The sequence below is a fragment of the Dreissena polymorpha genome, chromosome 4, assembly GCF_020536995.1.
Source record: "Dreissena polymorpha isolate Duluth1 chromosome 4, UMN_Dpol_1.0, whole genome shotgun sequence".
NCBI lineage: Eukaryota > Metazoa > Mollusca > Bivalvia > Myida > Dreissenidae > Dreissena > Dreissena polymorpha.
This window is the reverse complement of record NC_068358.1, coordinates 75,298,873-75,312,015: the sequence shown is the minus strand read 5'-3', so window position 1 is coordinate 75,312,015 and position 13,143 is coordinate 75,298,873. Positions and strand designations below refer to the sequence as shown.

At 33.4% G+C, this 13,143-nt stretch overlaps 3 protein-coding genes across 7 annotated transcripts in view; 1 reads left to right on the top strand and 2 right to left on the bottom strand.

Moving 5' to 3' along the window:
- LOC127880308 (restin homolog) overlaps positions 1-6,899 on the bottom strand; it is a 105,150-nt gene extending 98,251 nt beyond the window's left edge. For all 3 annotated transcript variants that reach the window (XM_052427670.1, XM_052427671.1, XM_052427672.1), the window contains exons 1-5: positions 6,809-6,899; positions 5,983-6,104; positions 5,016-5,107; positions 3,195-3,402; positions 2,743-2,778 (exon numbers count right to left, since the gene is read on the bottom strand). In XM_052427670.1, coding sequence (XP_052283630.1) covers positions 2,743-2,778; positions 3,195-3,402; positions 5,016-5,107; positions 5,983-6,082 — 436 coding nt within the window. In that variant the 5' untranslated portion in view covers positions 6,083-6,104; positions 6,809-6,899. The remainder of the gene's footprint in view (positions 1-2,742; positions 2,779-3,194; positions 3,403-5,015; positions 5,108-5,982; positions 6,105-6,808) is intronic.
- A 15-nt stretch (positions 6,900-6,914) lies between these two features.
- Positions 6,915-12,492, top strand: LOC127880300 (uncharacterized). Of its 2 annotated transcripts, none has more exons than XR_008049502.1 (7): positions 6,915-6,999; positions 7,510-7,641; positions 8,072-8,117; positions 9,157-9,363; positions 9,618-9,701; positions 11,987-12,092; positions 12,347-12,492. XR_008049502.1 is itself a non-coding variant. In XM_052427664.1 (7 exons), the coding sequence occupies exons 1-7, from the start codon at positions 6,983-6,985 to the stop codon at positions 12,431-12,433; spliced, it is 627 nt and encodes a 208-aa protein (XP_052283624.1). In that variant the 5' UTR covers positions 6,921-6,982; the 3' UTR covers positions 12,434-12,492. The 2 variants fall into 2 exon arrangements, 1 of the variants encoding a protein (XP_052283624.1); XM_052427664.1 differs by having other exon boundaries at positions 6,921-6,999; positions 9,209-9,363.
- LOC127880294 (28S ribosomal protein S29, mitochondrial-like) overlaps positions 12,316-13,143 on the bottom strand; it is a 27,097-nt gene continuing 26,269 nt past the window's right edge. For both annotated transcript variants that reach the window (XM_052427652.1, XM_052427654.1), the window contains one exon: positions 12,316-12,767. In XM_052427652.1, coding sequence (XP_052283612.1) covers positions 12,682-12,767 — 86 coding nt within the window. In that variant the 3' untranslated portion in view covers positions 12,316-12,681. The remainder of the gene's footprint in view (positions 12,768-13,143) is intronic.

The following is a 13,143-nucleotide window of genomic DNA, read 5'->3' as shown; positions in this document are numbered from 1 at the left end:
CCAAATATATAATGTGGCTATGTTCAATATTGAATAATTATCTCCCTTTAAAGCTTATTACTTCCCTTTAATTTGTATTTTTTTACCGTAGACCTTAAAGGATTACCTTGACCTTGACCTTTTACAACGATGTGTTTGTCAGAAACACAATCCCGCCTACTGCGCCGCTTTGATTTATTTAACAAAAATATATACGTGGGCAGTTCAGATAACTATGTCCATTTAAAGCTTATTACTTCCCTTTACTTTGTTTTTTCGACCCTAGACCTTGAAGGATGATGTTCACCTTAAAATTTTACCACTCAAAATGTGCAGCTCAATGAGATACACAAGCATGCCAAATATCAAGTTGCTATGTTCAATATTTAAAAAGTTATGGCCAATGTTAAGGTTTTAGCACAACGCCTACGGCGGACGGCAGACGACAAGCTGGTTATGACAATAGCTCGGGTTTTCTCCGAAAACAGCCTGGCTAATAAAATTAAGTCATCAATATTTTTTTTTTTATAAAAAACAAAAATGTGAAACACTGTTTGATAATGTTTTTAAAAAAGACCCTCACCTGAGACCCTGAGGAACTTAACTGTTATGAGCATGTGGTTTTCAGATGCATCACAATTTATTTTTGAGGACAACTGAGCCAATACCTAACAGCCATTTTTTTTAACAAACCACAATAATGTGAGAACTCAGCCCAGATTAGTTATGTTCTGAGCAAGTTACATGGTGAGTGGATAATACTCATATGACTTCCATAGTGTCCAAATGTTTTTACAATAGCAAAAAACTTTACCAACTCATGGCAACCATGTTTTTCAATGAATAGGAACCATATCTCACTCAAAAGGGAAATTATAAAAACAAATATAAAGAGAAATGTAATCAAGATTGCACAAACAATTGTGATTTCTAAAATGTTCACAAGGTTTTTTATTTTATTTGAGCTAGTGACCTAGTTAATGAACCCATGTGACTCAGTTACAAACTTAGGCGAGATATAAGTGAGGCAAATGTTCTGACCAAGTTCATGAAGATTGGACAATAAATCTCTCGAGTGTTCATGTGCATATGCTGACACAGCACAAAGCTTGATGCACACTGCACAATAAGGTAAGACAGCAAAAACATTGTGCTCAGGTGAGCTACAAATGTAATGTGATTAAGGGTTCTGCATTACCACAACTCCTTTGTGATAACATCAAATTATTGTTGCCACAAAAACTATACCATAAATAAGAGATGTTTTAAAAATGTGTATGCCCCTCTGAACTACAAATAAGTCATAATTATGTGCAATTTAACCTTGCATGTGCACATTGACACAAAACGGGATGAAAATGTGTGCCTTTAAAGTAAAAATGGAGCTTATAATATGATAGAATATAATTATGAATTTATTTTTACAGAAATTCTATTATATGAAAGAGAAAGCAAAAAACTAATATTAAGAATATAACTCAACTTTTTCATACCGGGTTTATTGCAAACTTATCATCAAAAATATATTTGCTATAATCACTGCATGAACAATACATTACTATTAATTTCTGATGAATAAGGGAATCTTATAATTAATAGATACATTTTTTATATTAAATTATCTGTATGTAAGTATATACTTTACATATTATATACAATGTTTGTAACTGAGATACAACACATGCAATATTTTGGCATACACAGGCATGCACAATACCTTCAGGGGCAATTTTATTTTCCCTTATATTTCTTATTCTAGATGCAAGCACCCCAGTCCCGTGTGTTTTATGTGTAACTGTTTCTTGTAAAGGGACTACTAAAACCCCTTTTTTCTCTGCAAATGTTGCAACAGCTTCAAATATGCACATCAAACATAAACGAAACTTATTAAAATCTCAAAACAGCGTGATGTCTCTGTCTATATATGCTTTAACTTTTTGCAATCGTGTTTAAAATAATTAATAATTATAATATTGATGTTGATTATTCCTCCATGATTGCAGCTGTCAATTTAATCTTCAGCCTGCACCAAACCAAGCACAACACAAGCTGCATCAACATTAGCTACACAGTGCTGTTGTTTACCATTATAAAGCTTAAATGCAATTAACATGCTGTAACCACAATCAAGCATTGTAACACTGAGTAAAATTAAACAAATAATGATGAGTGTTAATTGTTAAAAGGAAGAACTCTAAAACTATTCATTGAAGAGCTAAATCTACTTGTTTAAATCCACACTTAGTGTATCGAAGTGGCCAGAATTACTAGAGCAATTCGGGTATTCATTTTTAAGCTTAAACAAAATTAACTAAGTAATTTAAGATTTGCTGTGCTATATATAACTAACATTTCAAGTAAAGCCTTTGTCAAAATTTATTTATAAAGGAAATTCAGCATTCTGTTAACAAGTTGCAAAATAAAATTGGTTAAACCTTAATTTCATTTCTGTTATCTCATATGTAAAATACTTAAGAAACTGACTGACAAAATGAAAATAATTTCAACAATGCCATAAAGTTTGTACCATTCTAATACAACTGAGCAGGTCTCTAGAAAAACCAGGCTTTATACATGTGTGCTCATCCTGGATGAGATTACCTGCATGGATTGAATTTTCAATTGGAGATTTCCTTTAAAGGCAAAGTCTAAGGCTGCAGAATAATGTCCCCCCAGATTAGACTGCACAGGCTAATCAAGTATTATATTTTAAGTACCTGCATTAAGACACATATTCCCCTAGCAAAATTACAATTCACATACCTGCAACATCCTTTGGGCTTGTCTCTACCCAAGCCTCTGTAAAATATGAATATTAAAAGATAAATGTCACCATTTAATTTGAAAACATGAATGTTTTCACAAGTGATTTGTGATGTTTATCTATGACATTAAAGATGTATTTATGGGTAATATCTATAGTAAGAACTCAACAAGGAATTTTTCTTTGGATGGATTATTGCATGTATTATTAAGCTGGATCCCATAACTTCATAACTGTGTGTATAAACTTGTAACTTTTACAGGCAGTTAACATCATTCAAAAATTATAACAAAAATAAGAAGGCACACAAAAATTATGAGATTACACAATGTAATAAATAATTTTATTTAATCTAAGTGTGAAAATACATTTAAATTACATAGACAGTTGTCAGTCAGTTACAATTTTATACCTTATATCTTATACAACGTTATAATCATAAGTATTTTACCTTTTGAAGCCCTTGACAAGTTTGATCGTAGTGAGACAGTGCTACCCTGGGCCACCTGGACGGCTGTGATGGGAGAGGTTGGAGGCACATCTTTCTTTGACTTATCTTTGCCAAGCTTCTGCTCAACCAGATCTTTCTTTGTCCTCCTTGCCTCTGAAGAACTTGTCTGTGGACTTCCACTGCTGGACTGAGGGGCAAAATGAACTTCCTGGACAGAACAAGCAAGAGTTTGTCTCAAAAGTGATACCTACCCACTTCTCTGACACTGCATGTCTTAATATCCTTTAGGCACCTGGTTGATTTTTGCAACGAAACGCTGAAAAGCGTATTGAAAAGTATACAATTTTTCTCTTCTCAGAACCAGGGCTTTTTTTAAAGGTATCACCTACATTGTTGTTGAACGTGCACGTTTTTCACAATTTTAATTACTGTAACGGATTTTCGCATTTTTAAAATACATTTTACAGTTCACAGCGAAAATCAGGCCTAAAATACGTTTCTACCCATCACAGTTGTTTATCGTCAAACAATTATCTGCTTAAATACGCTATAATTTGTTTTAGAAAGGGATGCCCCATAGCGGTTTCTACCGTATTTTTACACTTTTATACAACTGAAAAATGAAGTGCATGAGAATACTATGTAGAACTGTAACGTATTTTTTACGAACTTTGTCAATAGCAAATAAACCTCTGTAACGTATAAAAACGTATTTTTGAAAAAATCAATACAGATCAATAAACAATATTACACATGATCTGTTGTATGAGTTGATCTTTTTTGCCAAAACTTTGTCATATAAACATTTGAAGTGCAGAACTTTCTTAAGTTTATACCAGAAACATGACAGAAAATCATTGTTTTCAAAATATCACTCATTTGCTTTTTTAAGATGAATTTTGAGCATTTAAATATTTATTGATTTTAACTCTCAATTATTAACCATAAATGGTCGAAACTATATTTGACAAGTTTATAGTCAATAGACTGTATATTGAACATTCGAACGTCGCAGTCTTATTATATGTTTTTGTCTTTGATTTCAGTTCATTTACAAACATTGATACTTGTATTTTTGAAGAAAAAGAGTATCAGGGTTCCTACGCTTAATAAGGGTCAGGGCCCGTATTCACCAACCGATTCTTAGACTTAAGAATAAAGAATAGACTTAGAACCAAGAAATATGTGTTCAGTGTTTGAATATTTACAGGCCTCCACTAGTGATTATGTCATTAACAAAATGTTCTATATGAAGAATAATAAAGAAAGAGATGTTTACTGCAGAGTTTGACTCAAAATTAAAGAAATTCTTGAATATTCATATTTAAAGAATTTTCTTTATTCTTAGACTTAAGTCTAAGAATTGTTTGGTGAATACGGGCCCAGGTTTTGAAACAACGAAATTTGTATGCGTTCTATAACGTTGTAGTTGTTCACTGTAAAAATCGCCCCGGTTTTAAGGAGAGAAAAAACGTGTACGTTCTAATACCTTACAGGTGTGCAAAGGATATGTAGCAAGTTGTAGTACACATGTTATAGAAATTTTAGTTGAATAAACAGAATACCTTTAGCATATTTAAATGTTGTACAATAAAATTGCACATGCAAACTTCATACCAACAGTTAACATGCAAGACTGTTATAAATTTAAAAGTACGCAAGTTCTCTGTCATACAAGTTTCTGTCTACAGAAAAAACTGACACGGGGTTTAATAATATTGAGTATTAGATACTTGCTCTTGCTGTCATGCAACTAAAGAAACAAGACAAGCATTTGAGAAGGAACTGTACAAATTGGGTGCAATATAAAGTTATAATTACCTTTTCTGTATTGTCTTTGATGTTTTCATGCGCCGCAGACTTTACAGACACTTGAGAACCCTGCAAGTCTTGAATAGTTTCTTCCTCCTCATCTAAATATAGAACGCATGTGACCTCAATGAAGCAGATTAGTTTAATTATTTGAACTACTGTAATAACTATCACACATAGGTATAAGCAGATACTATGTACCTTAATTACTCTAAGTTTTTGGACACTTAAAAATAAAAAAAATTGCGTGTCCGAAAATTTTGACATGAAGAAAAGTCAACAAGTACGAATGTCTGAAAATTTAGAGACATGCACATTATGTCATATATATTTGTCAATTATTATCTTGAAATAAAACAAATTAATAAATGTGCAATAATTGTATTGTACTCTCCTTTCTCTGCTTTAAATAAAATACAACTTCACTTATTTGCAATCTCTTACCTGAAATGGTTAAAAACATTAATATAAAAAACAACCATAGTGCTTCCTGAATATGATATCATTCCAAGGGTGAAACCATTGTTTATTACCGGCAATCTACCCAATAACGCAATTGTAATGGTCCATTGCCCTCAGGGCATTCTATGCCAGGTTTTATGACCTTAATCCAGTTGTAAAACTCCATGATCAAAGGGTCCCAGATAAGGGAAAACAGGACTGGGAGTGAGATTAATCTAGTAAACTAGTGTTGTAAAATATACTGTCAGAAAAATTGGAGTCATTAATTTTGATGAAAACCTGTTTGTCTGAAAATATAGTCACGAAAAAAATTTTTTACTAAAAAACTTGCCTGTACTCAATAGTATAATAACTTTTATTTACGTTAACTATATTATTTTCAAATTTATAAATCATGTCATATAACTTTTTTTGAACAAAAGGACATTTTAGGATATCAGTCAAACTGGACAAGTGACTTTATTATAAGTTAATTTTGAGCCCCGTAGCAGGCATTTTCTTAAGAAACAATTACCTCTAAAATCCTCAACAACCTTTGCCGGTGATTTGTGCTTCCTCTTCACAGCAGGTGAATGAGACTTCTTCTTCTTCTTGATTTTCTCTTTAGATGCCATCCTGACCAGCAGGAATTAGATACTGTAACAATACACAGCAATCAAAATCTGGTCTTTTTTGGACCAGGCATACACATATTAAAATAGACATGCAGGCTTCCAAACTTTTCTTGCCCTTGTGTTTTGGGATTCTTGGGCAAAACTGCTATTTCCAATGACTACATAATACCAAACAGTTCATTTTGAAAATCAAAAAAGCACTTATGATTAGTTATTTAATTCATTTATATAGTACTATAGTTTGCGATAAAACATAATTGGCAAAAGTTTTAATATGCTCTAAGCAACTTTCAAGCTACTTTTAATTATGCCATTTATTGTTGCACAGACATGAAAAAAAAATTCAGTCCTTCAAGTATTACATGATTCGCTTCGCTGCTATTTTTAGGTTATAAAACGTATAGCAATAAAGGCTATTTTTTATGTAGAAAAGTATGTATGCTTTGAGCTTTTGTGAGTACATACGTACAGCGACCCGGAGTTTTAATGCGGGAGTTGGATAATTGCAACTAGTTTTTAACGGTTTAAAATGTTGATGTGGCAATAACAATAAGACCAAAAGTTGGTCCCGTTCCAATTTCCACGACCACAATAAACAATGTGTTCATCCTGAAAATTAATTCAATATACGATCAAAGCAATATTGTACATCCAATAACACACTCGCCTCAACGATCAGCGATTATTTTTAAAACACATTATATACAATTAACATTAAGTACTTACGTGTGATTGTTACGTTGTACAGACGATCTTCTAAATTGACATTAATTGGTCGCCATTTGTAAACAACTTCGGTAACTTCATGACGTCATTAATCGTACATTGTCGTAAAATACTGATTTGTCGGAAGTTTGTCTGCTTACTTTCACTTTCATTTTAGCAGACGACACAGAAAAAATGGATTTGTTTGTTGTGTAAGCAGGCTGTTCTATGTGTAAACATTTATTTTAAAAGAAATTGTTTGCCAAGTTGACCAGGCATTCGTTTAAAGCAATTTAAAATCCGGTTTTGTGCTGCACTTATTGACTCAATCGACTGTGTATTTTCTACATAACGAGTTACGTTTCTAAAATGTTTAAAGTTGCCATTCCAAATCAAGTCTAAAGACCATTCTAAATCCTACATTTTTTCGCTTGTAGAATACATATAAGGTCTTTAATTTATGGTCTCATTTCTATGAAAATTGCTTAGCTCATTCTGCTTAAACTTTTTCATCTGCAGAACCCTGCGTGTTATTGAACGTGACCAACTTGGGCAAAATTATGGCCCTTTAAAGAAAGCCTGCACTGACTGGTGGATTTCTCCATGCCAAAACAAGTGTCTTGGAAATTTGTGTCTTCGAATCATCAATTTTAATTGATGGTTTGCAAACTAGCTTAATAAAAGAGTAAAATTTGGAATAGCTTCTAATTGTTTATTGACAGGAAATCGAAACAAGTGAAATTATACAATGGTGATGTTGACATCAAAGACCCCACTCCGAGTACTGATGAAACCGATGTCCAGGGAAGTCTTACCAAGGGCAGTCTGCAGTATCATCACCCATCTCTGATTCAGTCAGCTTTAACTTAAAATAAATTCAAAATATCTCTATGCAGCCAGGGCCAAAAAAACCTTCTTCGCAAGGGCCTCTTTTTCTTCCCCTTTACCAAAAAGGCCCTTTCCCATACAGAATTTTCTTTAAAATCTTGCATTTTTCTCTCAATTTCCTACCTTAGTATTTTTGATTCCCCAAAGCCTGAAAATTGTGTCTTTTTTCCCTGAAAAAAGGCTGTGGCCCTTTCCCCAAAGTTGGTGTTTTGGCCCTGGCAGCAACACCACTATCATATCACTGGTAATCATATCTGAAGAGTTAAATTTGATATATTTATATATTAAAGATTGCTTCACATTGTTAAAAAACTAATTGCCACCCCAAGTTTATATAAACCTAATGAGGCATGCACATAAGTAAGGTATGAGTATTTTGTATGTTACCTTTTGAAGGTCATTTCCAAAGCTGACACCTCACTTGGCAAGTTCCTTTGCAATGGTAAGTCGTGTCAAACTCTCGTACATTTGTTCTTTTTCCATAAAGACATTCCTTCATTTTCACATATAATTTACGGTACTACAAAAATTTGTTTGACATAATGACTCAATTGTTTGGCCGACATTTGTTTTCCATAAAAAGTTTATTGAGACTACATCAAATTGAATGAAGTTGAACTGGTCAGGACTTGTTCACAGTATGTTAAAATTACATCTCAAAATAATTAAATGTCAATGCTTCAAAAAAGAATGTTTTTATTATGTCAAACAAGCCAAATATCACTCCTGACTAAGGAAAATGTTAGAAATATTGGTTCATTAATATATAACTGTCATTGGAAATCAGTAAATAATCATGTATTTGTTACGCTTTTTATTGACGATTTGGAACATATGTGTAGCAATGACAAAGTTGATAAATCCCTGAACAAAAATTAATATTAAAGCCAGCGTGGCGCCTTGGTATCATGCTAGCTTTTGCTTCCAGAGGACCTCTTTCTAAGGCACTATTTTTTATTCAAAGCTTTTTCTTGCTGTTGAAATTGCTTAAGACTATTCCAAAAATAAATTAATTGTTTACTGAACATATTTAAAGACTTAAAAAATACTAAAACCTGTGAACAAGACCAATGAATGCATTTTCCTGTCTGAAACCCTAACATTATTAGGAAGAAATTTGAATTGTTTTATCAGTTTTCCTTTAATGGTTGATTAAAGTGTTTTTCAAACACATGTTTATTACTAGTAGACTATTAGTCCACATTTCTATATCTTAACTTAAATCTGTGGTGCAGTGAAGCGATTATCCTAAAATTGGTTGTAAACATTGCTTCTTTGCTGCATGTTTATAGAAAGGTTGTTGCAAGTTAACCCATTTATGCCTAGCGTCTTGAAAAAAGACCTTGGCAAACAGCGTAGACCCAGATGAGACGCCGCATCTTGCGCTGTTTGCTTAAAGGAATTTCTGTAAGAAATATTCTTAATATAGAAATACATATACTAGACATCCCTAATTTTGGAAATAAATTTATCCAATTTAGAAGGATGGGAGAGTCCACTAGGCATAAATGGGTTAATGAGATCTGTCTAAAGGTTAGCAGCAAGGCAGTGTCCAACAATAGTTCTTCAACATCAAAGCAGTCTCTCAAAAGGACCTCGTGCTCTGCATCTCAACGCATCTTCAAGTCGGTCTCTATCCCTGATCTTGCAGAGTTGCCCCACCCTAATGAGCTCTTTGGATATAAACGGTAAATTCATACTTGCATTACCTAGCTCTGCACACTTACTTTACACACTTAATTTTACAAAACACAACAGTTCCACTTGTCAGAGCTCTGTCTACTGGTTGAGTTTCATACAACATTTGGGTTTAATTTGTTTGATACATTTTGCTGATTTTATCATTTAAATGATTTAATTTTGTATCATATATTTATCAAGATTTTCATGTTAGTCTAGTGAATTTGATACAATTATATTGATTCTGACCAATTACTGGTAGAACTCCAGGAAAGGTCAAGAGAAGACCTGCTATGTCGTCTGTGGAGCAGCATATACAAGAACTGCATACAAAGATGGCCAAACTGTAAGTCTGCTGTAAATTAATATTATGTTTGACTAATTGTTTACTAGTGTAAAACAAACTAGGGTTTTTACTATTGTTACATGCCTATGTCCACCCTGTAGGGATATTGCATATAAAATGTATTATAATTTGTATAATTTGTCCCTGTGATCTGACGAACAAATGTAAAATTTCTTAGAAAATGTTTTTATATCAATCAAAGGACAATAAGTCACTCTCACTAACTATTGGATCAAGCATCCTGAAAGTATACCCATGTTCCCAAATAAGGATGCTGCAAATGATGTGGCATCAAAATTGGACTACAAAAAGTGTTCAAGATCAAACACCAAAAAGATTAATATTCAAAGGGCAATAATGCCCCGAAGCATTAATTGAGTTGAACAACCTCACAGTACGTGTCTGCCCACTCTTAAAGGAAGGTGCACATAAACTATCCTCTAATTTGGATTATTAGTTCCTTTTTAACGTGGAACCAACAAAGCCATCAGAAAATGACATTAATATTGAAAGGGCAATAACTCTCTGAAAAATCATAAGACTGGCAAGACCTGACAAGGATGCAAAAGACCACCATATAGGGATGCTGCATAAACAGTTTCATCAAATTCAGATCTTTGATGCACGAGATCTTATGCCAAACCGAAAAGTGACACATTTATAATCAACAGTCAATTAATACCTGAAAAAACATTCTACCCGAAAGACATGAATTAGATGAAAAAGTCCATTCGAGATGTTAAAGTTTCATTAAATTCGGATATTAAGTGTTGAAGATCTTGCGTTGAAACGAAAAACACATACAGTGAAACCCCTCTAAACCGGACGACCCCAGGACCAGGAGGAAATTCCGGTTTTGAGAGGATTCCGGTTTATAGGGGAAGTTGACTGTTTTACTTTCAGAGGTCAATTACATAGGCTAATGTGGATAAAACATACTTGCACCTAATTTCAATAATTTTTTTATATAACATGCATTAATTGTGCAGCATCTTGAGTGTAGTTTAGGCAACATCTCTGACTCTTTGATCAGTTTGGTTTTGTCTTCTAGACATTTTATCGCGCCTTTGCTTAAGAGGAGGTTTGGACATATTAAGTCTTCCTTATATTAATTGCCAAGTAGAAAATATAAATGAATATCTAAATGCAACTGCTTCAAGAACTCTGCAAATCACCATTTTATATGACACTTAATTAGCAATTGTAATAAACAATTCACAATTAAATAGCAGTATGCTTATTAAAATTTAGGATGGCTTCTTACATCGAAAACAAAACACTCTAAAGAACCCTATTGTGTTATCAGTAATTATTATCAGTCTTATCACTTCTATTGACCGATATGTACATCACACGCCAAGTCTTGTTAAATTGTTTTGCGATTTTTACAGTTGGCAAAATTTTCGACCACCTTTATTAATTTCACGCCTCTTTAATCCGCTATTCACCAGTTTTTGACTCTAGGTCTGAGGTGCAATAAACCGATCCTGACCGGTTTAGAGAGGTACAATTACGTATGGAATGACCCAAGTTTGATCCAAAGAATGACCGGTTTTCGGAATTGAGGGGATTCCGGTCTTTCGGAGATATTTTACGCATGGTTTTATAGGCAAAAAATTGGGACTAGACAAATTGTCCGGGTTAGAAAGGATTCCGGTATATAGAGGATCCGGTTTAGAGGGTTTCCACTGTATAAATATTCAAAGGGCAATACCTCCCTCAATCATTTGACTGGAGCAACCTGATGAGGCAAATGTCCACCTTATAAGAAGCTGCCTATCAAGTTCCATCCAATTCAGATCATTGGTGACTGTGGTATGGCATGGAAACAAAGTGTGATGGCCGGAAACACTGACGAACATCAAGTAGGACAGAAACGTTTATCAGGGAAATTTGTTTCAGACCCGGCCACTCAAACTCACTTCCATTACAATTAGAATTTTTGACAGACTGACAAAGTGGTGACTAAGTTGAGACAAAGTGGTGACTAAGTTGTGACACTGTGGTGACTAAAGTGTTCCCCCTTTGGGGAGCATAATAACATAATTCTATCTTTTTTTATAAACACAATGAAAGTGATAGAATCTGGTTTAATTAATTAGTAGTAAACATATAATACTGTACCGGTAATTAAAAATCAATGTACATTCCAATGTGCAATCACATAATGTAACACTAAATTTCCCTCCTAGTCTAAAACATGTACACGCAATTGTGTTAATTAAATTTGAATATGGTAGGCTGTAGCTAATGCAATATTACTGTTATTGAAATTACTTTATAAGATCAAGAGATTCAGCGAAGTCACATGATCCAGACTCAAAACAAACTGCCAACGGATTTCCTGATAAAAAACGCAGACATTCGTTAGAAAACGATGAAATTACAAAGGTAAGCATTCGTCATCATTTTTGTCCGCAATCATTTATAAATGTAAAATGTCCACAACCATTTATAAATGTTTAACTATACATTTACAAATAATTAAATTATCAGGGCATTTTATTTTGATAATTATATTAAATTCACAAGGTGTTATTGAAATGTGTGATATTTTATCCGTTTAAAATAAAATTTCATAACACAACTATCCAACATGACTGTGACACTGATATTGTGTTTTATTTCTTTTATTACTCCAACAGAACCCAAAGCAGACTGCAATAGAGCTGGAAAAAGTGCAGAACTCGCCAATTTTCACATTCAAATTTCATCAATATCTGGAAGAATGAACTAACACTATGTAGCGGATATTAATCTTTATCATTCTGTCGCAAAGTGTACTTTGTCAGTACATGTGCATATTTTCTTGCTATAAATATCTTTTTCAATCAATTGTACATAATGTTTAAGACAGTTCAAACAAAAAAGATCCCTTTTATTCTAAACATTGCTAGTGTGTCTCCTTTAAGTTTCTCAGAAGTGAAATGTTCTCCAATCTGAGCTATGAACGTTGCTGCTTGTGGCTGTGTGACCATGGTTACCAGAGGGCACTTAGCTTCATCATCTCCTGTGGGTGACGGTTACTCAGCAGAATTAGCTCTTTTTTACCATCATGTGTTTTACCTAAAGATACATAATACTGGATGTAAATAAGCAACTTGCATTAGAGCTATGAAATGCTCACTTCTGCACTTAAGACAACGCACACTTTTACTTTTGTAAGTATGTTTTGTTGTACACATAATGAGCACATGAATCTAGTGTATTTCCAGAGAAAGGCCATTACTTTAATCCTCAGTAAAAGATCCTGAAATTACTCTGATTTTAATTGCTACCTGGTTTTAATTATATGTGCTACCTGGTTTTAATTACAATTGCGATAAAAATGCATGGTTTGATATGGGCTTTTCAAAAATGTTCTCAATTATGTCTGATAAGACAGATCTAATTGTAAATAAATGTCAGCACAGGTATCAAGTAACTTCAAGATAAAAACATT

Excerpts from the sequence above, each read along its gene's own strand:
- LOC127880300 (XM_052427664.1), top strand. Across the intron at positions 9,364-9,617 it reads GAGCTCTTTGGATATAAACG|AACTCCAGGAAAGGTCAAGA; the intron begins GTAAATTCATAC and ends AATTACTGGTAG. Across the intron at positions 9,702-11,986 it reads CATACAAAGATGGCCAAACT|ATCAAGAGATTCAGCGAAGT; the intron begins GTAAGTCTGCTG and ends TTACTTTATAAG.